A 24650-nucleotide genomic window follows, 5' to 3' on the forward strand; every position below is an offset into this window, starting at 1 on the left:
TGTCCCCATATCATCATACATTAAGGAATATGATTGGTAGGTGCTTTTTCTACCAACAAGGAGGAGGAATAGCAAAAAGGGGGAACTACCAATCACTTTCCTAAATTTATAAGGCCTGTACCTCTTGCCAGCCTCATTCCTGAGGCAGAATGAAGTTCATCAGTATAGGCAAAGCAAAGCATGCAGGCATCCATTTCTGTTTTACTAGATTTGCTGTCAGGATTTTAGGAAAGGATGAGAAGCAAATATAATGAGATGAGTACAGTAATGCAGGTCTGCAGAACATTAATGGTTGATGAATCAATGCAGTCAGAAAATGGTCCCCAACAAAGATTTTAGGTACTTTTGCTTCTTAAGCAAAAGTACATGGTATAAACTTTTTTTTTAAAAAAAATCCAGATTTTGTAAAATTTCTTTTTGTTCAAATGCTGGGAGAATATTCTTTCCCACCTCCTGAAAATGAAAGCAGTATAAATTAAAGCAGTCTAAAGCTGCTAATCCAGAGGTGGTATTCAGAGGATTCTGACCAGTTCTGGAGAACCGGTAACAGAGTTTTTGAGTAGTTCAGAGAACCAATAAATACCATCTCTGACTGGCCCCTCCCCCATCTAGTCTCCGCCTCCTGAGTCCCAGCTGATCAGGAGGGAATGGTGATTTTGCAGTAACCTTCCCCTGCCACACCCACCAACCAATCCCCACCAAGCCACACCATGTCCACCAACCCACGCCACACCCACCAAGCCACAGCATGCCTAGCCCACAGGACTGGTATTAAAAAAATTGTGAATCCCACCACTGTGCTAATCGTGAGGAAATTTACATGAGATCTATAAATAGTTAACCAACTGGAATATGTTTTTCCTCCTATTTTTAATTAGAAACACTCTCCTTTTTGTAAAAATATTAGGCATGTGAAGCCGGCTGAGTGACTTTGGGCCAGTCACTCTCTCTCAGCCCAATTCACCACACAAGGTTGCTGGTGTGGGGAAAATAGGGGTAGGAACAGGAGTGGATTCCAGCAGGCACTAATGCCGGTTTGTTCATGATGCGTGCGCATTCGCAGTGCAATAAAAATTGCTTCGTGCAAGCGCAGAAGCCAAAAACAAGATGCTGGCGCCTATGGCACCACCCAGAGAACCGGTTTGGGGGCGTGGTAGGCCTGGTTCACTGCCAGTTCCAGCGACCCAGGTGGCCAAACCACTACCGGTTCAGCTAAACCGGTCCAAACCGGTAGGAACCCACCACTGGGTAGAAAGGAATATTAGGTACATTTACCCACCTTCACTTACTTATAAAGTAATATATGTCATAAAATGAATAAATAATGCGGAGAATGCATGTCTCCCACTTTGATAAGGAATGGAATCATTATTTAGCAAAAGGAAAGCACCAGGAGAGCAGGAGGCAAATGAAGATTGATGTGAAGGAAATCTTTTTCCACAAAATTATTCCAGGCATCAGAATAATCTTAAATTTCCAAGAAAGTCTCTTGGAACCATTTCTAGATGACTCTGAGAGAAGAAAGAGATAAAGGAGATAGAAATGAGTAGTAGAAGCCAATGCTTGTGAGAAACTTCTATGAATGTGTTTTGCTCTTAATTCAATCCATAATTAATACATACTAGAAACGGACATGCCAAGGCATTAGTATTAAAAAACAACCACCACAATGGCTATCATTACTGAAGCCAGAGCACTCAGATGTGATTTTATTTCAGTGGAAATTCTGTCTAGTGTGTTTACAGTAATGCCTGGCCTGCCCTTCTCAGAAAATGTTCCTCCTCTATTAGACAATGCAAATTATCTTGGTTGGGATTAACTGCCTTTGGATCGCTAGGAGTAGCAACTATAAATTTGTTTCAATGTAATTAATTCCCCTCAGGCTTTAAAGGCAAAAATATTGACATATAAAACTTGCCTCCACCCTTGGATGAGAGCCCACAACTAAATGTCTGTAGTAAATCCCAATCGAGACCAGGAATCAAAAATGTTATATTTTAAAAGACTGCATCTACTGTATGTTGCTTCATGAATTATTTCAAAATGTAGCAAAATCAAAATTTTCTCCATGTCATGTAATCAGCCTGTGCCATTTATCTAAATACTCCAGTTTCTGTTTGTTAAGTATGATGATTATTGGTTAACCGTCACTGATAATAAAAGAATTGCAGGAATAAAATGTGGTTTATTAAAAGAAAGAAAGAAAATATGCTCTGTACTCATTCAATTTCAGAAAGTTTCTTGCTAATTTGACAACTCCTACAGCCTTTCTCCACTGCTGAGTTAAAGTATTATTTGCCAATGAATTGACAGAAAACTCTAGATTTGAAATCTGCTGGCCCATCTTGCTTTACTGTATCTATTGAGACATATTACCATTTGGTGTTGCCTCAACTAGGCACATGCTAGCACAGTGGTGGGATACAACCAGTATGCCCCGGTATGGGCGTACCGATGCCTGCTGGGAGTACCAGGTACCGTTCCGGTACAGTGCTCTGGAGGGTCCATCCACCCAGCCGCTCTCCTTAACGCTATTTGAGCCGATTAGGGCTTTCACGCACTCGCACGGAGTGTACGGCACCTGCGTTACACTCCGCCAAGCAACTGGAGCATCACAGGTGGTAAGTACACATGCACGCGCTATGTGCATACTGCTGGCGTTCATGTGGTGGACTCCGGGCCCCGTTGCAGCGTACCAGTTACAAAGGGATCTAGAACCCACCACTGTGCTAGCAGCTTATGATAAGCAAAGCAACGGTAATTCCTTCAGCTTTGCTGTCTTCCCTTCTTCTAAACATCACCATCCACTGCGTTAAATATGGATGCCATTAATCATAGGACCACCATTAGTAACGGGGCAAGTCTCGCTGCAGGACTCTTCCATTTCTAGACTTTGGTTTAATGTGAGTGTCAGACCTGGAAGCCATATTTTACACTGGGCCTTCAGGCCTGCCATATTTTCTACTGTGGGAAAATGGGAGGGGGATTATATGGAGTATGGGAGATATGTAGTTAAAATAGCATTATTTTTCAGAGAGTCAAGGACACTTTGCCTGGCAGCTGCTATGGTATGACTGGGAGGCATCTCCAGTTTTGGACGGTGCCTGATTGGACCATGTGATGGACATGTGGGTGCTGGGCAGGAAATTTAACTTTCTTTTAGGTGGGGAAAACCTGGAAGCTTTGAGATTCGGGTTTTCCCAGATGTGCCAATATGGCATCTCTAATAAAATGGAACTTTGAGGAAATTCAAGACTCAGAGTCTTCTTTCGTTGGGGGTGTTACTTGGAACCCTGACATTAACCCAAATCTGATAGTGAGGTGAATAAAATTAAGAAAACAAAAACATATTCGAAGTGTGTGAGTTGAGCCACAAGGAACACTTTTACTCAGAACGCCCCCCCCCCTCTATTAAACTTTTGCAGGACTTGAATTTGACTTCTGGTGATTTCATGGACTTGTGCATGTAGTTTTTTTTTTACAAAAGAGTAAAAGTAGTTCTCCGTCTTCAATTTTGCAGGTTGGCTTTGCAGCCTTAGAAGTTCTAGAACTTCTAAGCACTCTCCATCTAAATCCTGACCAAGGTCAATTCTACTTTGCTTTTTATGGGCCCACTGAAAAAGGAAGATAAAAGATAAAAAAGCAAAGTTAAATGAATTCTTCAAATGTTTTTTTTTCTTTTGTTGCAGGCAATGCAGAGACAGCATTTGATTTGATACTGATCAACTCACTCCCCACTGTGGCCGATTCAGAGACATCACTAATTTGTATTGCATCTCGTTGGTGTTCTCTGGACTCTGTTAAAATTGGCCGAGATTATGATGCCTTAATGAGCCAGAATCGAAACCCCTTGGCGGTGGCTGAGGATGAAACGAGAGGGATAGCAAAAAAAGTGATATGGCAAAGGGAAAAGTCTGGGGAAAGCATTGGAGCATACTTTTGTGAAGGAAAATTCAAAGATAACATGAAGGTTATATATACAATGAAGATGCAACGAACAGGTACTTTGTCCTATTATAAGCAAAGGTCCCACTGCAAATACATGTTTGAAAATGATTTTTTGGAACCAGATAATGAATGGATTGGTTGGTTGTCATCAAGTCCGTATTGACTCTTAGTGATCATTCAGATAGGTCCTCTTTAGGGTTTTGGCTATTGGAGACAAATAATAAAAACTGGGAGCTCCATATGGGGACATAGGTCCAGATATGAATATCCTTTACAATTGTGACAAATTCCAAACTGAACTATTTGGGCTACAAGATAAATCAATATTTTGGGTAACGAAATTATACGTCAAGTTTATCTCAATCTGCAGGTAGCGTCAGAGTTGACAAGAAAAGTGGGAGGGGGGGAGTAGCAATAGCACTTAGACTTATATACTTCACAGTGCTTTACAGCATTCTCTAAACAGTTCACAGAGTCAGCATATTTCCCCCAACAGTATGGGTTTTCATTTGACTGGCCTCGGAAGGATGAAAGGCTGACTCAACCTTGAGCTGGTGAGATGCAAACTGCTGGCAGTGGACAGAATTAACCAGCAATACTGCATTCTAACCACTGTGCCACTATGGCTCTGATGCATAGAATCAGCAGAATGGGGAGTACCTCTTTAGCATCAATTCTCCGTTCTCCCTTCCCATTATATGTCCTCTTGATTCAAGTGAGTACTATCCAATAACGAAACACTGTTTTCCTCCTTTGCTGGGTAACATCCCATCCTGCTGCCTCTATGGATCAGATGTCTCAAGACCAGGTTTTGACAGATGGCTACACCTAAGGGTCTAATCATCTGTCAAATATTGCTTCCTCCCTTGAGGAGAAGAATTGGTGATTGGTGATCACATTGGTGATCACATCGCCAGGTGATGACAAGGGACTCCACTCCACCACCTTAAGCCCAGTCACATTAAATCTAAGAGAGCCCAGCAAGTTAAAATTAGTGATTGGCCTTGTTGCTGATATTCTTTTGTGCTAACTCGTGGACAGGCAGAGAACTCATTAATGCAACCATGGGGAAGAATCCGGTGTGAGACAAGACAAGATAATTTTTCAAATGTGCATAAACATCCAAAATTAAACCTCTTAAATCTCAATTTCAATGGAAATAGAGACTTTAGATTGGATAACTGAATAGTGGATAATCCTGTAGCCAAAATGCTGCTTCCTTTGGAATGTACCTTGTAGTCAGTACAACGGCAACCCTTGCTTTATATTAAGCATTTAAATTTAAAATGTCAATGTTATATGAATAAATAAATAAAATGTTGCTTCAAAGCTCTTTTATATGGTTTTTGCATGTTGGATGATGAATTGAATATTGTGTTTATGGTAATAAAATTCTAAAAATAGAGTTCTTTCTAATCATCCAAAACATCAAGGCTTTCTTTGTTAAAACATGCAAGGGATTCTGTGTGTGTAGTTAAATATGTGACTGTCTAGGACCAAAATAGTCTCATAAACCTCTCGCCCTTTCCTGTAGCAATTTCTGGAATTTTGTTGCATATCCGTTTGTACTATATTTTGAAACGTGTTTATAGACATTTGACTCCTTGGTGTACTTCAATATTTGTGTGAAAAATGTAATATATTTGATTAAAATTCTATCCAGTATTAATTCCTCAGTTTTAACTGTGTAAATTATAATAGAGTCCTAGGCTACACACAGTTATTCTCAATAAGGATAAGCTGGTTTTCCTGTATTCTACTGTTATTCCCATTGCATTTCAATGGAATGCAATGGGAAATAGCTGGGGGTTAAAAACCAAATTGAACTCCTGGTTTATCACTCTCAGTGATAAGATCACTCTCAGGCTTATTAGGAGAATGCCAAACTGGGAGTCCCAGTTCAATTTCCTTTTTCTGGTGAGATTTTTTATTACTATTACAGAAGCTCCAAACTGAAGCTACTGAGCAGTATACAGCAATAGGACTTCTCATGAAATAATGAGGAATTTCCTGGCAGTGAAAACTTACAATATTTATTGTAAGGAGGCAAGATGTTCCATTGCTTAATATATTAAGCAATGGGACTTCTTGGGCAGGAAGTTGGACTAGAAGACCTCCAAGGCTTTTCCACCCCTATGATTCCATATATTATAAGAAATATTAATACCTACGGTATTATTATGAAATAATACATTATTAAAGAGCCGTGGTGGCACAGTGGTTAGAATGCAGTATTGCAGGCTGATTCTACTGACTGCATGCAGTTTGGTTGGTTGACTCAGCCTTCCGAGGGCAGTAAAATGTGGACACAGATTGTTGGGAGCAATAGGCTGACTCTGTAAACGACTTAAAGCACTATGAAGCAGTATATAAGTCTATAAGTGCTATTACTACTGTCCTGTGATATTGTAAGTACTTGACACCCTGAAATTTCTTCATTCAGTTTCCTCTCAGTTCCTTCAAAATGGTTGTGATGGACAATCCTTCTATGTCAGAATGCACAATTCTGTAATAGATCAGCTTTTTCGAAGTGGGTGGCCTTCATGTGAGGTTTGTAACTTCAGAATTCCTCGTCAGAGTGCCCCCAGTGCTCATGGTGGATATCTTGATTGAGATTTAGACAGGGGTAATGTGGGTTACACATTAGTTTATTGCCGGTTCGTTCAGAGACGCGCTACTTGCGCATGCACAGTAGTGAAAAAATTGCTTCTCCACATGCGCAGAAGCAAAAAAAATAAGCTGGCGGTGCCTATGGTGCAGCCGATAGAACCAGTTCAGGGGCGTGGGCGGCTGAGTTACTACCAATTCGGCCAAACCGGTCGACACCGCTAGGAACCCACCTCTGGGTTTAGATAAAGTGAGCAAATAATTAATCCTGACGTCAAGTAGCATCCCAATAAATATTTGCCAAGTTATTTTTGAAAATGGAATGGTGGAGTCTTCAAGGCAGTGGACTATCGTTGGAAAAACCAAACCTAGTGAAATACCAGAAACCCCTCAGCAAACTGTGGTTCCGGTTTAAGATGTCAAGCAAGCTGCTCCTGCTACAAAGCCTGGTTATTCTTCTTCCCTGAATGAGGAATCCAAGCCATTTGTAAACAAATGAATTACTCAAATATAGGCCACAGACTAAAAATACATTGGAATGGAGCCCGTGGAAGAATGTGGATTCCTCTGCCTTCTAACAATGTCGTGAAGCACGGAGCCGATGGATAAATTGAACTAGTGATACAAAAGGAATAAGGCTCCAAAGTGGGAGGGAAATAAAAAAAAATGAAGAGACGAGACCCCAGGAAGATCTTCTTTGGAAATAAGTATGCATATGTGTTTGTGTGCATATATGCATATCTACGTTAAGCATTTATTTAATATTTACATACACACATATCAGTTACCCACACAGAATCAATCAAAAAATTTTACACATACTTTGCTAGAGATACGTTCTATGAGAATGGGCTCCAGCTACAAGTTCGAAAGCTTGGAAGACTAAACCTCTGGTCCCAGTGACCGACCCAGATTGGATCCTGTAACACTATCCTGGGACAGGTATATCCACTTTCATTTATGGAAAAGATTTATAACTAAAATCTGCAAAGTTGGCTTATAGAATTCCTTTGTCCCATTTGGAGGTCATTTTCAAATAGAACATTACTACATTCTTTTTAATGAATCAACCATTTCTGAATATATTCAGATCAGAGGTGGGTTCCTACCAGTTTGGACCAGTTTGGACCAGTAGGTAGTAACTCGGCCGCCCATGCACCCAAACCGTTTCTATTGTCAGAGGCACCATCTTAGTTTTTGGTTCTGCGCAAGCGCAAAACAATCTCCATTACAGAAATGTATTTTTTTCCGCTTTTCTAATGTTCTGAGCATGCCCAGATCTTTTTGGGTGTAAATGCGCACTCACATTTTTTGCAATTTTTTTTTTTGCACCAAACCGGCAGTAGTGCTGGTAGCAACCCACCCCTGATTCCGATATTGTGTTACACAGTTTTCCCCCATATTACAGTATGTCATTCTAATTTCCATGCCGGAGGATTTACTAAGAAAGAACAGATCCATAATCTATTTTGTTTTATTTTTATTTTAGCTTCGTTCCTACCGGTCGCTTTAACCATTACAGCAAACAAGGGTGAAGTGGTCAACATTTCCTTCATCAGAAAGGTTTTTAATGAGGAAGATGCAGTAATCTACAAAAATGGTATTTGTGCTTTTTTTCTTTCCTTTCTGGATAATACTGTAGAAGTAGTCCTCGACTTAGGCTGGTCATTTAGTGACTATTTTAAGTTACAACAGACTCTCCCAAAGCTACTGAAGACCTGGTTACAGCCATTGCAGTGTTCCTGGTTTGTTCACCCTTATGACCAACCACAGGGATGCTCCATTCACACACACACACACACACACACACACACACACACACACACACACATTATCTCCCCGTGCAGGTCTTTGGCCTGGTCCCAATTCAGCCATTCAGCAACTTATGTGAGCCTAAAGCTGTGCAACAAAAGCTATCTGTTCATGGGAAGCTGTTAAGAGCTTGTAGGGCGAGGCCTTTCCCCCACATAGCCACCTATGGACTTGCATAACCAAACCTGCTCCTCAGCTAGGTCCAGGGCCCAGCAGTATCCAAACTTACCTTTCTATTTTTTGCAGAGGTGCCCAGCCGATGTGATGCAATGAGATACCGTGCAATGTCATACAATGCGGTGTCATGCCATGCCATGCAAGGCTCAGCTTTCCTACAGAGGCCATCTCATGGCAACCTCGTTCTATTGTTTAAAGTCTGTGGAGTTTCTCAGTCATCCAGGTCATGGTTGTCCCAAAGGTGCTTTTTCAGGAGGCAATTGGACTTTCTGGTTTTTTTTCTATGAGGGTAGAGATAAACCTCCAAGCGGCCTCAACGACTCTCTAAAAAGGATGCAAATTACTAGCTTTCTGCAAGAGATATAAATCCTTCCATTCCCCACCATCCAGTCAGAGCTGAAGAAGCTTCTTGGATAAGAAATGAAATGTCTTCAAAGAAAAAACAAGAAAGTCCAGTCGCCTCCTGAAAAAGCACCTTTGGGACATTCATGCTATTGTGCAAGCTGGTACATGTAGTCCTCAACTTACAACAACCAATGAGCCCCACATTTCTGTTGTTAAGTAAAACATTTCTTAAGTGAGGTGTGCCTCATTTTATGACCCTTCTTGCCATGGTTGTTAAATGAATCACTGCAGTTGATAAGTTAGTAACCTGGTTGTTAAGTAAATCTGGCTCCCCCCATTGACTTTGCTTGTCAAAAAAAAAAAATCACAAAGGGGGATCACATGACCTTAGGACACAGCAACGGTCATAAATATGAACCAGTTGCCAAACACCTGGATTTTGATCCCATGACCATGGGGATACTACAGAGATCGCAACTATGAAAAATGCTCATAAGTCACATTTTTCAGTGCCATCGTAACTTTGAACGGTCCCTAAATGAACTGTTGTAACTGTTGTACCTACCTATACTATTGTTAAGGGCCTGTAGGGGGCTTTGTTTGTGGATTGAGTTTGAGGAGCCTCTCTAAAAAAATGGAGCCCCCTACAGGCTCACAACAAAACATGTTGTAGAACAATTTGTGGTTGTTTTGAGGCAACCTCTGTAGAAAACTGAGCCTCACAATGTAGCAGCTCCTGCTGTCCAGCTTTTGGCTCCTTTGGGTGGCTGAGTGGCTGAGTGGCCCGGTTAGAAGCAGAACAAGTCCTGCCAGAGTCCTAAATGGCATGGAGCAGAGCACAGGATGCCTTGGGACAGTGGTGGGTTTAAAATTTTTTTAGAACCTATTCTGTAGGTGTGGCCTGTTTTGTGGGAGTGGCTTGGTGGTCATGTGACCAGGTAGGAGTGGCCTGGTGGTCATGTGACTTGGTGAGAGTAGCTTGGTAGTCATGTGACTGGGTTGGAGTGGTCAAGTCGATGTCACTGAATTCTTTGCCCCAAAGAATGACCTACAAAAAGAAGATATAAAAAAATGAAATTATTTTGTGCACTTACTACTTAAATAAGAATAAAATAAGTACACAAAGCAATAAAACAGCTACTTACAGAAGAAATATGGCTGTCCTTGCCAGTCTTCAACATTACTGACTACACACACTTCCAGCCCCTCTGCCTCTTCCCTCTTCCTGGTTTCACTCAGACATTTTTAAAACTCACAGCCTGTGCACACGCACACACTCTTCCACTCTTTTAAAAACGTCTGAGTGAATCCAGGAATATCCTCCCCCCCTCCCCCACGCCAGCCGCGCCAGTCACTCACCAGTTCTTTCTTCTTCTGGTTTGTCTTCTGAAAACTTTTCGGCAGCATGGTACAAATGGGCGGGGCGAGTGAAAGAGCGAATGAGGGGAGGGAGCATTCCGGTACGGGGCCTCCTGACCAACGGGTACGGGAAGGCATTTTACCATCCAGAACGGCGTACCGGTACGTACCAGTTGAAACCCACGCCTACCTTGGGAGCAGTGGTGGGTTCCTACTGATTCAGATTGGTTTGGCTGAACCGGTAGTGGTTTGGCAGCCTGGGTCTCTGGAATTGGCAGTGACCCATGCCTGCCATGCCCCCAAACTGGTTCTGCCTGCACTACTCCTCCCAAGGCTTTCCGTACCCCTGAGGCACTCTGTCTTCCGCTTAACAACTTGTGCTTTTGTTTAATAACCGCATCAGGGAGAACAGGTGGTGGGAGTCATTAAGCAGGGCAGTCTCACTCAATGGCTATCACTGCTTGCAAACATAAGGAGCATTACAGTCATAAGTCAAAAACTATCTTGTATCTGACCAGTTAGAAGCATGCAATGTTTATTTTGTGCTATGGGAAAACTCATCACCACTATTACATGCAGTGGGGATAAAGTGGGGTGAAATAAATCCTTATGATGATGACAGGCCTCTTCATAGAATACATACCTCATGCATTACTTAGTCTTGTTGAGAACATATTGTGGGAATGTAGAGGCAGTCACTTAACTGTACACCTTTGCCAAATATCTATCTAAAACAGGGATTCTTAATTTGGGAGAAGTTGGGAGACCATAAATAGAGTTCAGAGAGTCTATGATACCAGATGGGGAGAACATACAACTTCTACATTCACTCATCTCTAGTGAAATTTAGGTTTTCATTCCATAATGTATATAGGCAACAAAATAATCTATGGTTACCTCAGGTTACCAAAACTATTAACTTCAATATAGCTTATTATCTAAAGTTATTATACCCTAAAATGTATTTTATTGTTATTTATTTAATGGATAATAAAGAATCACATACATTACTACATATTGTAATTTTGTAGCACATTGATAACTGCATTTGAGAATAATAGCTTTGTTTTATAATCTATGTGTTTCATTTTATGCATTTAGATGCATTTTTCTGAAAAGAGGTTCATAGGCTTCATCAACTCTCCACATTGAACCAGAAGTCTGATCTAAAACAAGCCAACATGTCTTTACATCCCATTCTAGCTACATCCTATCAAAAAGCAGCAATTGGGTCAAATTAGTGTTGAATCTATGATTTATGGTGATTGTATTTTATGATTATCACTTATTGCTTATATGCACACTGAGAGTTTATTCCCTGGAGACAAATTCCTTGTTTGTGTCCAATCACATTTTGCCAATAAAGAATTCTAATTCTAAATTGAAATGCGCAATCTTCATGGTGGAAGAATGATATAGTAGCTAATTAAAATGATTAAGGTGACAATCTGGAAATCTGAGACTGGATAACTGGGTACAACTGGGTACTATCGTATTAGAAGAAAAAGATCCAAGTGGCAAGGGGTTTTATTTTGTATTTCAAATTTTAATTGATCTGTACATAACCCAAGAAGTGTTTTAATCTGAGCAATAGCAACGATTAAATGTAGCAGCTCCCCTATCTGCATGCGAAAGGAAATAAGAAAAATCACAAATGTTCCATTTTATCTGTGCTCATTGTTTCATACATTCAAAATATTGTAAAGCTTTAGATGTCAAGTGATGAATGGGTGCTATGGAAAATCAGTTGAAGACATGTTCTCATTGTTCTCAGAAGACATGTTCTCTTTGGTTGATCCACATCTTCAATTATATGCCTTTGGATTTTTCTCTCCATTGCAGGTACGTTTATATACTCTGTACTCAAGCGAGTTCCAGAACTGCTAACAATACCCCTGTCTTCAGTTCACCTTGATAATGCGGGAGTTTACTCAGCCAGATACATAGGAGGAAGCCATTTCACTTCAGCCTACACTCGACTGATTGTACGAAGTAAGATTTGATCAACTCCTTAAACAGATAGCTAAAACAGGAATCCTTTGGCCTTTACTCATAGGATGTTCTTTTAACACTGAGTCACGGGTAGAGATATTATTTGCCTCTGGGGTTCTGTACAAGCAAGCTGAAATGCTATCAACTTTCTTTTTTAAACTTAAAAAATATGCTTAAGTTGCTCTGTTTCATTTTGAAGAAAATACATCGTAAAATGCCAGTCTAAAATATGTTCCTAATTTGGATCACGGTGTCAAGCCATCTTACAGCTGCAAACTGGTTCCCCATATCTCACTCCATATCATTCTTTTGAGTTCTTGAGCGGGCTATTTCTTGCACATCTGGCTTTTTACAACATAGCTCTGGAGAGATTTAGAGAAGAAAACTGCAATGAAGCTCTGGTATAGCTAAGGAAAGAGATGTTGCATGATTTCTTTTCCCAAACAAAAATGTCTAGTTTAAATCTGACCCCCAAAGTGTAAACCAGTTAGCATGCAGTTTTGTTCACTTTCAGCTAAAGATATGTTTACTCACCCACTTGGTTTTACACCCCCAGAATTACTTTCAGGCTATCCAACATCCTCCCTTTTGCCATTCTCAAAAGCCGCAATATAGATAATCCTCAATTTATGACCAGAATTGAGCCAAGAATTACCACTGTAAGTCATACCGGTCATTAAGTGGGTCCATCACATGACTGACCTGATTTTATGTGTTTTTTTGTGCAGCAATTGTTCAGTGACTCTGCAATTGTTAACCAAACCTATTGTCTGTAATGGGTGTTTGTTTGTTTTTTTGCTAAAAACAAGAAGTAAACACTGGTTTCTGACAAAAAAAAGTCATAAATTGCAGGATGCTCCAAATACAAGTAGCTTACTGAGCATACCTGGCAGGCAAGGCCAGGAGATGGGCTGTCAGAATTTTGAATACAGTTTATAAGCATCTTTTGGGGAGATCTGTTGTAACTTTAAATGGTTGCTAAGCAACTGATCATAAATCAAGGACTACCTGTATTACCCACAAGCCTACCAGTGTCCCCTCCAACTAACTGGTCCGCCTGCAAACATTGGCAACTAATCAGTGTTTGACTTCGCATGTTTTCCTCATTCCATTTGATATTTGTGGGAAGAAAATAGAGCTGCACATCTGAAATGCAGCAAGTTGCCACAAAATATCTTGCTTTTGGTGGGGAAGAAGGACAGTTAAGAAGCCAGAAGGCAAACCTTCCTATCGGTGGGGAAACAGCCAACCCTCAGCTCCACTATTAACACTCAAAACTGCCTTCTCAGTTGGAACCCTGGAGCTTCCTTAAGCTGAATATTAATAGGTGAAGCTTCGGAAGAACTTCTGAAAAGTGAGATTTTGATGAGGATAGATCGTCCATCCAACATCAACATAAACCGGATGTGTGGACTTTGCAGCCAACAAACTCAGCCTTAGTCTACTCTATTCGGTCAAACTTGATTACCCAGAAGAAGTTTAATAAGCCTCTCATTTTATTGCCCCAAAAAGAGATACAGGAGTGAAGTAGGGCAGTAGATTTCAGGCCACCCTTGCAGATCTGTTATTCTGGGTAATTTAGGTCTGGAACACATAGCACATTTCTTGAGTTAAGAGGAAATTATAGAATTATGCAATCTGAGTTATGAAAATTGTGTTTTGAAGACCACACCCAGCAGTGACTGACCGGGCTAAATGAATTCATTGAGATAGCATACATTATGTTCTTCCAAATATTTGTCATCCCCTGTATTTGGCTTCCTGTTTTTGTTCTTTAATCTTGATTGTTGTTAGTCTTTCAGTTGCCAGCATGTCTTATGAGCTAGGTGCAGCTGCTTGCCATTGGAAGGCATTTTGGTGATTGTAACGATCTTGTAGTGCCTTGTCATTTTGTCACCAGGGATGAATTATCAAGGCTCACATGTGACTATCAGACAATTGTGAAAAATCCTGTCAAGATAGACTCCTTGGAGTCCAACTTAAGTCCTGGTGATTTCATGGTTACATTCTTTTAGTTTTATTGACAACCATATTGGGGCCCTCTATAAGGAATCCAATTCAACCACTGCTCACCTGTACTTTTCCTGTAATCTCTTCTGGCAGGAGGGAAGGAAAAGGAGAGGTAACAGAGACAGGGAAAGCAAAAAGTATTTCAAAGAGAGACAAAATCATTCTTTCTCAAGAGATTTCTTCTAGGATGATACAAATAAAAAAGGCTGTTCATTTCCCTATGCTGTGCTCCCCTTGACACTGAGAGATACTCCAGTGAAGATTTACAAATCCTTTACACTATTTAGCTTACCAACTCTTCTTATGTTTTTATGTAAAGGGTGTGAAGCTCAGAAATGGGGACCTGGGTGTTCTTTTCCTTGTCCAGACTGCAAGAATAATGGCATCTGTCATGAAGATACTGGAGAATGCATTTGCCCACCAGGCTTTATGGGGAAAACATGTGAGAAAGGTAAAAGAAAAGAAAAAGATCATGTGTTGATGAACAATTTCTTCTAAAACAAGAGATCAATATATCGAATATATTGACCACATTTGAGGTGTTATGGTTTAGAATCTATCAAAGAAGTATTTACAAAGATAGTGGTAGTGGTAAAGAGCAAAAAGGTATTCCCTCCCTTCATAGGAGAATTTAGTGCAGCTCAATCCTATAAAGGTTTCCTTGCTTTTAAGGAAGAATTAGACTGAATTTCCTTCTTTCTTTCTTTCTTACTTTCTTTCTCTTTCTTTCTTTCTTTTTCTTTCTTTCTCTTTCTCTTTTTCTTCCTTGCTTCCTTCTTTCCTTCTTTCCTTCCTTCCTTCCTTTCTCAATCTATCAATCTATCCATCATCATATCATTTATCAACTGCCCAAGTCTGGACAGTTATGTCCAAGTAAATAAATAAAGCATGGTTTCCCAGCATTTGGAGACATAAAAGTTCAATGTATGATCTAAGCAAGGATGTCTAGTGATTGTGCTTCACTTACTATAGCTGTTAACTTCCAAGGAAAAGTAAAAATGAGCTCCCAGCTAGGAGTTACCCACTTCTCTGTGTGTCTTAAAAAAAGAGCTTTGTTGAATGAATATTTAACACCATGCTTAACTTTCTGGAGGATTCTGCTTTTGTTATATTACTTTTACACTTTGAAAATAAAGTTTGCTTATCACAGTTTTCAGGCATCCAAGAAATACTTTTTCACCTTACTTTAAATATTGTCCTTTTTTTAAAACAAAAAAAAAAGCTTGTGGAGAAAACACATTTGGGAAGGCATGCCAAGAAAAATGTAAAGAAAAATCAGGATGCAAATCTTTGGTGTTCTGCTTGCCTGATCCTTATGGATGTTCATGTGCCTCAGGATGGAAGGGACTCCTGTGTGATGAAGGTAAAATGAAATAAGAAAATTAATTTCGTAGGTGGGACAATATATGTGTTTGTGGAGGGAGCAAGGGATAACTCAGCTTTGCTAAGAATATACTTTAATTCTACGGGGGAAAAGTACAGTGGGATAGTTTGCTCATTTTTAATCCAGCCTCTGGATTAAACTCATTCCTTCTATGCTTTTTAAAACCATATAATGTAGTCAGCATCTCGGCTGAATATTGCACAAGTGCTTAAGGAAGTCAATACATATTTTTCCGCCAAGAAATGATATAATGAGGTAATCCTCATTTAATGACTGCAACTGGGACCAGTAAATTGGTCATTAAGTGAAGCAGTTGCTAACTGAAACCAAGACCGTGCTTATGATCTTACTTCAAGCTTTTCTTTGCTATAAAGATTTGTAAATATTGAAAACGTGAGGATTGAACACGAAGCTACTTTTTTCATCGTTGTTGTAACCGGGAACAGTCTTTAAACAAGGGCTAGCTACATATGGGAGGAGTACAACAGTTAGCCAGCTGCAGAGTTAGGTTTTGCTCAAAACTATATGGATTTTACCAAGGGTAAAACACACCCTTTGGAATATACTCTGCTGGGATCTGCACTTCAGCAACTCCCTACCAATGTGAGAGAGTCTGATGTCAGTCAAATATAGCATGGTCTAAAACAGGGGTGTCAAACTCGATTTCATTGAGGGATGTAGCAGGATTGTGTTTGACCTCGGGAAGCCAAAGAGGGTGTGGCCAGGGTGGGTGTGGCCAGTTTGATGTCACTTGTGTTGGGGGTGCCTGGGGCGGCCCGAGTGCTCTGCCAGAGAAAAGGGGCTCCCGAGTTCCTTTTTCAGCTGCAATGGCCTCATACAACCCTCTGCCAGCAAAAATGGAGCTCGGGAGGGCCACATCGAGCTCCGTTTTCACTGGCAGAGACACCATGGGCCAGTCCCTTGCTGTTTCCAGGGCGGCCCTGTGGGCCAGATCTTAGCACCCCATGGGTCAGATCCAGCCCCCAGACTTTGAGTTTGACACCCCTGGTCTAAAGGCATGGTGATCTGTTGAATAATGCTATTCAGGCAGTTTGCTATGTGTGCAACCTAACAGTTCACTGGTACTGTTCATTTTGACAGGTTGTGAGCCTGACTTTTACGGGCCAGACTGTAAATTGAAGTGCAACCACTGCAGTAATCGAGGAGCATGTGACAGTTTTAAGGGCTGCATCTGCCAGTTTGGGTGGCATGGTCTGCAATGTGAAAAAGAAGGTAAAGCAAAGGTAACCCTGTAATACCACACCAGTTTGCATGTTTCGCGTCATTTTTGGCACCAAAGATTGGGTACCCTGTTTGCCAAGGGAATCCAGCCATTGCCTGTATTCGAAGACAAATCAACATGAAAGAAAACTACATTAAAGAATTTATGGAGGGTTCAAGAACCATCATTCAGCAGCTTTAGGGCTTTTAAAAAATAAATAAAGCAAGCATGCTATTTGAAAAACAACAATACAAAAAAGGTATTTAACTCTTCCTTCCAGCAATTCCTCCTCTCAAAGGCAGTTTTTATATCCTCGTTTTCTCTAAAAGAGAAAATACACCCTTCCCACCAACATACACATCCCAGGAAGCAAGACATTATTAGCATTGCTGCACATGGGACTGTATATTGCTTTACAATTCATACTCATAGCTTCTGTTATTAATTTTAAAAAAACTGTACTGTAGTACTTGTTATATTCTGGGTGAAGAATGGAGGTGAGGCCAAAGTGATTTCTAACAGCTGCCTGTCAGTATTCTAACAATACTGCCGTGAGGCAACAGTTTCTCCCTGACTGACACAGCTCTTTTATAGGGAAGCCGATCAGGCCACAACCAATCAAGAGAGAGTATTTTCCTGCTCTAACAGAGGACCAGACTGAGAACTTCAACTGACAACTATATGCACTACATAACAATACTGTACATAAGAATATATTCTATAACATTCCGGTAGAACAATATTACAGTACAGTGTGCAACTTCCTTAGTAACTAGAAGCTGTTGGATTTTTATTTGGACAGCAAGAATGTATTTTAGCTGTGATCATTTTCATAAAAATTACAATTGTCTTGACACATTCAATTGATATACATATATATATATATACTTTCTTTAAAATATTGGAGCAAAATATTCAAGAAAAATTTAAAATAATATTGACACCAGTCCCTTAAGCTACGCTTGATACACAAAGCCACCCATGTTGTTTTAGAGCAGGTGTGTTCAGCTTGTGTCTTGAAGGCTGCACGCAACCCTGGGCAGCTAAAAATGCAGCCCCATAGATTATAAACATTTAACATTATTAGGTGGTTTATATACATTAACTATATTATATTTTTATAATAATTTTTTATTTTTGAATAAACACAAACAGACAAAACACAACAAACACCACAAAAATATCTTCCATTACACATTGTAAAGAGTGTGTCAATTGGTTACAAAGAGCTTTCGTGCATCCCTTCCACAGTCATCACCTACAATTCATATCAAGTTATATGTTTTAAATCAAATATATTTATATATATATATTACTATCATCATACCTCAATCTTCATATGACTATGATTGTTTTTACGTCCCTTTATATAAAATATTCCAAAATGTAAAGCAAAACCACATGATGGCATTCCGTTATCTATTTTCAATATCATCCAGCAACATTACATCTTTATGACACTTTCTAAATAAAAATTAATTATGTTTAATAACAAAGTTTCTAGACCTCTATTCTTAATCACTGTTTACAATTTATATCCAATTTCCTCTTATCAAACCAATACATATGTGTACATTGTTATCATTATCAATTATTTATCTAACTATATCCCTTATCACTTCATTTTTAACATAATGCTCTAATTCTAACTAAATTTGACTAATATTTTATTAGTTTTCATATCTCAACCTGTGTCTTTCCAGTAATAGTGCAGTCTTATGTCTTTTGCCATTTATGGAATTAGTCTTCTGGTTATTTCCTGAATCAAATTTGTGTGGACATCTCTTCGCAATTTGTTGCTTTTTACATATCTTATAAAATCCCGAGACCCTCCGTCAGCTTTTTTAATCAGCTTATCTTTGGTTATCAGTAGTGCTTTTGTGAAAATTTCTCTCCTTGATCCATCAATTCTTCTCTTTTTTCTTCTTCTAAACCTTGAAATCTGGGGTAGAGCCCCTTTCCATCTATCTTCTCTTTCCATGTTCCACTCTTTCCATCTCCAACCACACTCAGTTCACTGTCAGTATCCACAATTATCTTGCCTCTTTGTTCATTTTTCCCTTGAGTTTTTAGGACTCTAACCTCCACTTTTTCCATTTGCTGGATATCTTCCATTTTTCCATCGAATTTTACTGCATTACAATCTATATTTTCCAATCTCTTCTCAATTCTCTCTGTTGTTTCTAATAATTTTTGAATTTCAAACATAATCTGTTGAAATGTTATGGTTTCTTTTTGATGTTGTGTTATATTTCCAACTAGTAAACACTGCCACTTTAGTTTCAAAATAAGATTTTGTTTTCACTTCTCTCCAGCTGCCACAGAATCATCCAAAGAGCACCTGTGTAAACAACCCATGCTCTTCTCCTTATCTCTTCTGTAAACAAGCTGAAGCCTTTGAAGTGCAAAGTCAAAATGATCAAAGAGAAAAAAGAGAAAGCAATATTTCCAGGACTCAACCTCCAACCTCCAAGTGGCAGTGTAACTTCTTTCCCTCTGATGTTACTACCCTCTTTATATTCCTTTTATATCTTCTTTATATTCCAGGCTTAAAAGAAACAAAATCCTTCAATGGAGCAAAATAAAGAGAAAACCCCCCTCCAAACCAATATTATAAAAATAAAGAAAAAATTTAATCCATAGGTAAAAAAAGAAATAGAAGAAGAAAAACCAATACTTTCACTTTAAAAAGTAGGAAATACTTGCAAAACTTCCATCCATTAAAAAAAGGATAACACACTGTCCAATATAGCTTAATTTCGCTGCTTATTTTTCTTTTCTTTGCAAGTTTAATTTAGCTTTGATTTTTGGGGGGCAGTTTCTTTTATAACAATAACATTTCCTCACCAGATGGACACACTTCTCTTTCCACTTTCCTCCCATTGCGAAGCTGTCCCAACTTCAGCAGCTTTTGGCCGTGCTTCTGTTGCCGACAAGAATAGATTCTCTTGGCTCAATCAGAGACTTTGCGATGTCCCTGAGATCAGCAAAATGTACTCTTCCCTGTCACCGTCTCTTCGGGATGGTTTAGGTCCAAAAGGAACATCCAGCGGCAAAAGTATCAACTGCAATCACGGAGCTCCGACATCGCATGGCGTACCATTGCGACATCAGTTCCTGTCTCCTCCACTATATTATATATTTTATATGTGGCCCAAAACAATTCCTCTTCACTCAATCAGGCCCAAGCAAGCCAAAAGGTTGAACGACTCTATTTTAAAGCAGGGGTCCCCAACATGTGGGCCGTAGCCCACTAATGGGTCCTGAGAGGTTTGCAACCAGGCCATGGAAACAGCCGGCGAGCACATGCACATGCATCCTCAATTGGTTGAGTGAGTGTGCACACACTCTGTTTAAGCAAGTGGCAGGCACACATTCACACCACTCAACCAAATGGAGCTGCATGTGCATGCTTGCCATTGATCCACAAAGCCGGACTGTTTTAAAAGGAATAATTGCTTTAGGCTTTTTTTTAATCCTACCTTTATTTTTTAGACAATATATAAATAGCTGAAGACAGCAAACATACCTATTACTCCTTCCTCCTCCTATTTTCCCCACAATAATAATCTTGTGAGATAAGTTGGGCTGAAAAAGAATGAATGGCCCAAAATCATCTACAGACTTTCATGCCTAAGAAAAGGATTAAAGACATTGCCTCCTGGCTTCTAGCCAGCTTCTTCTTCCACAAGGCTTTTGCAACTTTCTAAACTAGTCTATAATCCTGGAATTTCCTGAATTCACTAAGAACTGTTCAAATCCAAACCTGCTAAGCAGGGGTGGGTTTCAAAAATTTCAGCAATGAGTTCTCTGCCTGGTTACTGGGTGGGCATGGCCCTGGTGGGCATGGCCTAGTTGGCCTCCTGCACCACGGGGTGGGGGTGGGGCATTTTCACCTTCCCCAGGCTCCCTAAGCTTTCCTCGAGCCTCTGGGAGGGTGAAAACTGCCTCCCCCAGGGTCTGGAGGCCTTCTGGGAGGCCTATTTTCCTCCTCTCTGAGCCTCTACGCGGGCCCTGCACTTACCTCACATCCAAAATGGGCTACGTGGAGAATCCTGGGAGGGGAGGGGTGGGCAGGGCCAGCCAGGGATGGGATTTGGAGGTTCTCCAACCTGGCCATATTGTTAGCTACAGGTTCTCCCGAACACAGGCAAACCCATAGCAGCCCACCCCTGCTGCTACACTTCTTCAAAATCAATTGAAGTTGTCAATGCACTGTCATAATATAAGGGCCTAAATCCATTTATGTATCATTCTTCAAGTTCAGGCCAGACAGATTAAACCAACATTTAGGCCAACAACTGTTGCAATATATGACATGCACCAATGTTCATGGGTGTGCACATACATGAATGGAGGTCATGAATTTTGTCAATCAATTAGATTTAACTTGGTTCTTAAATCGAGAATTGTTTCATTACCATTTGCAAAAAAGCTTAATGACAGGTAATGAAACATCGATATCCCCAATTTAATAACTAGGATAAATTTTACATTTAGGATTGTGATTGACAACCAGATTGGCAGGAAGCCAGTCTGACTCTGTTTGGAAGTAATGATACTTTTCCTACTTACATTTTTTAAAGATGATGATGGCAGCAGTTCCATAATTGTACAGCTGCCATCTCACTGAATCTGCTCATTAGTTAAATTAAAAAGAGAAAGGGAAGAGAAATGATTAAACCTGTACACATCATTCATTGTCTGTTTCTTACATTACAACAATGATGTGAATCCTATAATTATTGCTTCCATTTGCTTTTGGGATTTTTAGTTATCTAAAATGAACATATCATATGACTGTCTTCCCAGAATTTAAAGTGTACTAATCACAGAAATTTTATCTGAAGTATAGATAATCCTCGATTTACAACCATTCATATATCACCACATATATTACCTTGGTCACATGATCAAAATGTGGTTGCTTGGCAACCAATGTGTATTCTCAACAGTTGTAATGTCTTGGGGTCATGTGACCATCAGTCTCCCTTTATTAATTTATCAGCACAAACGCAACATATACATACATACATACATACATACATACATACATACATACATATGAAAAAGCAGTAAACAGATTGAGCTAAACATTACACTAATCTTCAAATCCCTCTGTTATCCATCTGTTATTTAGCACGTAAAAAGTCCACAAATGGTTTCCAGTCTCTTATCAAGCTGTCTAGTCAGTGGTGGGATTCAAATAATGTAGCAACCGTTTTGCCCAGGGTCAGGTTGGCCATCGTGGGAGGTGTGGCCCATCTCCATCCTCCAGCTCTGCCATACATGTAGGATGAGCCTCCCGCAACAGCCAATAAGACTCTGGGTGAACCAGTTGTTAAATTACTCCCCCCTCCCCGCTATCAAATTGGATCCTGGGTGCTGCGCTGCAATGGAGAAATGGGAAACAGAATGGCCAGCATAAGGGAAGGAAGAGGAGCAGGGAGAAGAAAGAGGGAAAGTGGCTTTCTTCTTCCCTTGTGCTGGCTGCCCCGTTGCTCGTTTCTCCATTGCAGCGCAGTGCGCAGGATCTATGGCTAGCTGATGAGAGCTAAATAGCTTGAAATAGATCTATACTAGTCTCCCTTTATTTATTTATCAGCACAAATGCAACATATATATATATATATATATATATATATATATATATATATATATATATATATATATATATATATATATATATATATATATATATATATATATATATATATATTCTGCAGTATGATTTGCTGACTTGTAGCTTACACACACACTCCCCCCCCAACTTTTTTCTTCTTTGTGCCCTGTGTGCTCTGTGATTTACTTCATGATGCTCCTGTTTGCCTAACTATCTTGTGTGTTGTAGATATAGATGTAAAATATATCTATTTACATAAAACTACGAGTTCGTGTCAGCATTTCTGACTCCCTTGGGACACTTGCTGTGCAATTCCCTGACACAATGTGGTGTGGTGGTTAAGATGTTGGTCTAGGAAGAGCAAGACGTGTGTGTTCAGGTCTGGTTGAAGATATGTATCTGGTGGAGTTGCTGACTAATTAAAGTGATTTAATCTGGGTTAATTAACTTTTAAACAATTATGCTTCATTACGTATGCAGGTACAGCGGATGAATCCCCCAAGATAGAGACCTCGCTTGATGAAATTGAACTCAATGCTGGTTCAGAGTTCAAGTCGACCTGCACAATTACTGGCAAACCACCTCCTACAAAGGAAGACATTAAATTGATTAAAAAAGATGGAGCCATCCTTCTAGTAAGTTTCTCGTGATCTTATTCTTTTGTAGGAAGGATAAGTTAATGGAGATCATTGTACTTATTCACTGAATCTCTTTTGCCTCATTTTCTTGCTCCTTTCCATCTCTACTTGCAACAAGCCTTAAGTTTCAAGAACCTATCTTTTATTCTGGGGTTATATATACTAAAGCAAAGAATACATCAGTTAAAATCACAGCAATAAAACAAGAAGCATGATGGTCCTATGAAGGAAAAAACTTTTTGCATTGTCCATCAAATATTCAAGGTCCATTTTAGATATTAAAACACATTCAGTTGATATTACAGTGACATTTTTAACTTGAAACATAAAATAGGTATATAATTTTCATTGCCCTCTCTCCCTAGTGAAATTTTACCTGAATGTTGATTTTTCTGCTTTGTTTAAAAAAAAAAGAGGCAAAAAACCCCCATTGTTAAAAGTAGACTATTTTTTGTATTGTGGTAAAACATCTAATTAAAAAAAAAAATTTTTGTTGCCTAGCCTGTCACAATAGCCAAAAAAAACAACATGTCAGAAGCTTTAGAAGCTGAATTTCTTATGAAAAGTGTCCAGCCTGCTGATTCTGGAACGTGGGTCTATGTCGCCGAGACAAGAGTTGGCATGGCCGAAAAAACTTTTCAAGTTGCAGTTAAAGGTAAATGAGAAATTTCTGCCATCGTTTATCATCCAGATTCCAGTCTCATCCTAGCAGCTTCAGTGCATTTCGATCCAAGTGATTTCAGTAACTGCTAGCTAAGTGTCAGTGGCTTGATGCCCTGGGCATTGCAAACATTACCAGAAAGAAGCGAGCTGCAAATAGTATCAACATCAGTATCCAGTGTACAGATAGTCGTTGGTAATCCTTACAACCAATCATGTAGTGACAGTTCAAAGTTACAATGGCCCTGAAAAAAGTCACTTATTTTTCAACCATTGCAACTTCCCCACAATCACATGATTAAAATTCAGACACTTGGCAACTGACTCATATTTATGACAGTTGCCGTCTTCCGGGGTCATGTGATTACCTTTTGCAACCTTCCGATAAGCAAAGCCAGATTCACTTAACAACCGCGTTGCTAATTTAACAACTGCAGTGGCTCACTTAACAACTGTGGCAACAAAGGTCGTAATATGGGGCAAAACTCACTTAACAACTCTCTCATTTTGAAAAATAAATTTTGGGCTCAATTGTGGTCATAAACTGAGGACTACCTGTAAATCAGTGGTGGGTTATGACCGGTACGCCTCGGTATGGGCGTACTGGTGCCTGCCGGGAGCATCAGGTACCATTCCAGTACAGTGCTCCGGAGGAACCGCCCGCGCTCCTTACCGGTATATAAAGTTTTAGGGGCTTCTGTGCAAGTGCATGGAGCATACGGCGCCTGTGCGATGCTCCGCCGAGCAGATGGAGCGTCGCAGGCAGTAAGTACACATGCACGCGCTACGCGCATTCATGTGGTGGCCGCCCAGCCCCGTTGAACTGTACCGGTTGCACCGGGATCCGGAACCCACCACTGCTGTAAATGGATT

The 24650-nt window shown here is 39.9% G+C and overlaps 1 protein-coding gene across 1 annotated transcript in view; it reads left to right on the forward strand.

Annotated features, from left to right (window-relative positions):
• The window catches only part of TEK (TEK receptor tyrosine kinase), a 62988-nt gene that overhangs the window by 9223 nt on the left and 29115 nt on the right, over window positions 1–24650 (forward strand). The window contains exons 2-9 of the mRNA XM_081941616.1: window positions 3690–4001; window positions 8045–8155; window positions 12091–12240; window positions 14570–14701; window positions 15473–15613; window positions 16736–16867; window positions 22960–23114; window positions 23619–23772. Of these exons, the coding sequence (XP_081797742.1) occupies window positions 3690–4001; window positions 8045–8155; window positions 12091–12240; window positions 14570–14701; window positions 15473–15613; window positions 16736–16867; window positions 22960–23114; window positions 23619–23772 (1287 nt within the window). The remainder of the gene's footprint in view (window positions 1–3689; window positions 4002–8044; window positions 8156–12090; window positions 12241–14569; window positions 14702–15472; window positions 15614–16735; window positions 16868–22959; window positions 23115–23618; window positions 23773–24650) is intronic.

Source organism: Natrix helvetica (genome assembly GCF_964273705.1).
Source record: "Natrix helvetica genome assembly, chromosome: 2".
NCBI lineage: Eukaryota > Metazoa > Chordata > Lepidosauria > Squamata > Natricidae > Natrix > Natrix helvetica.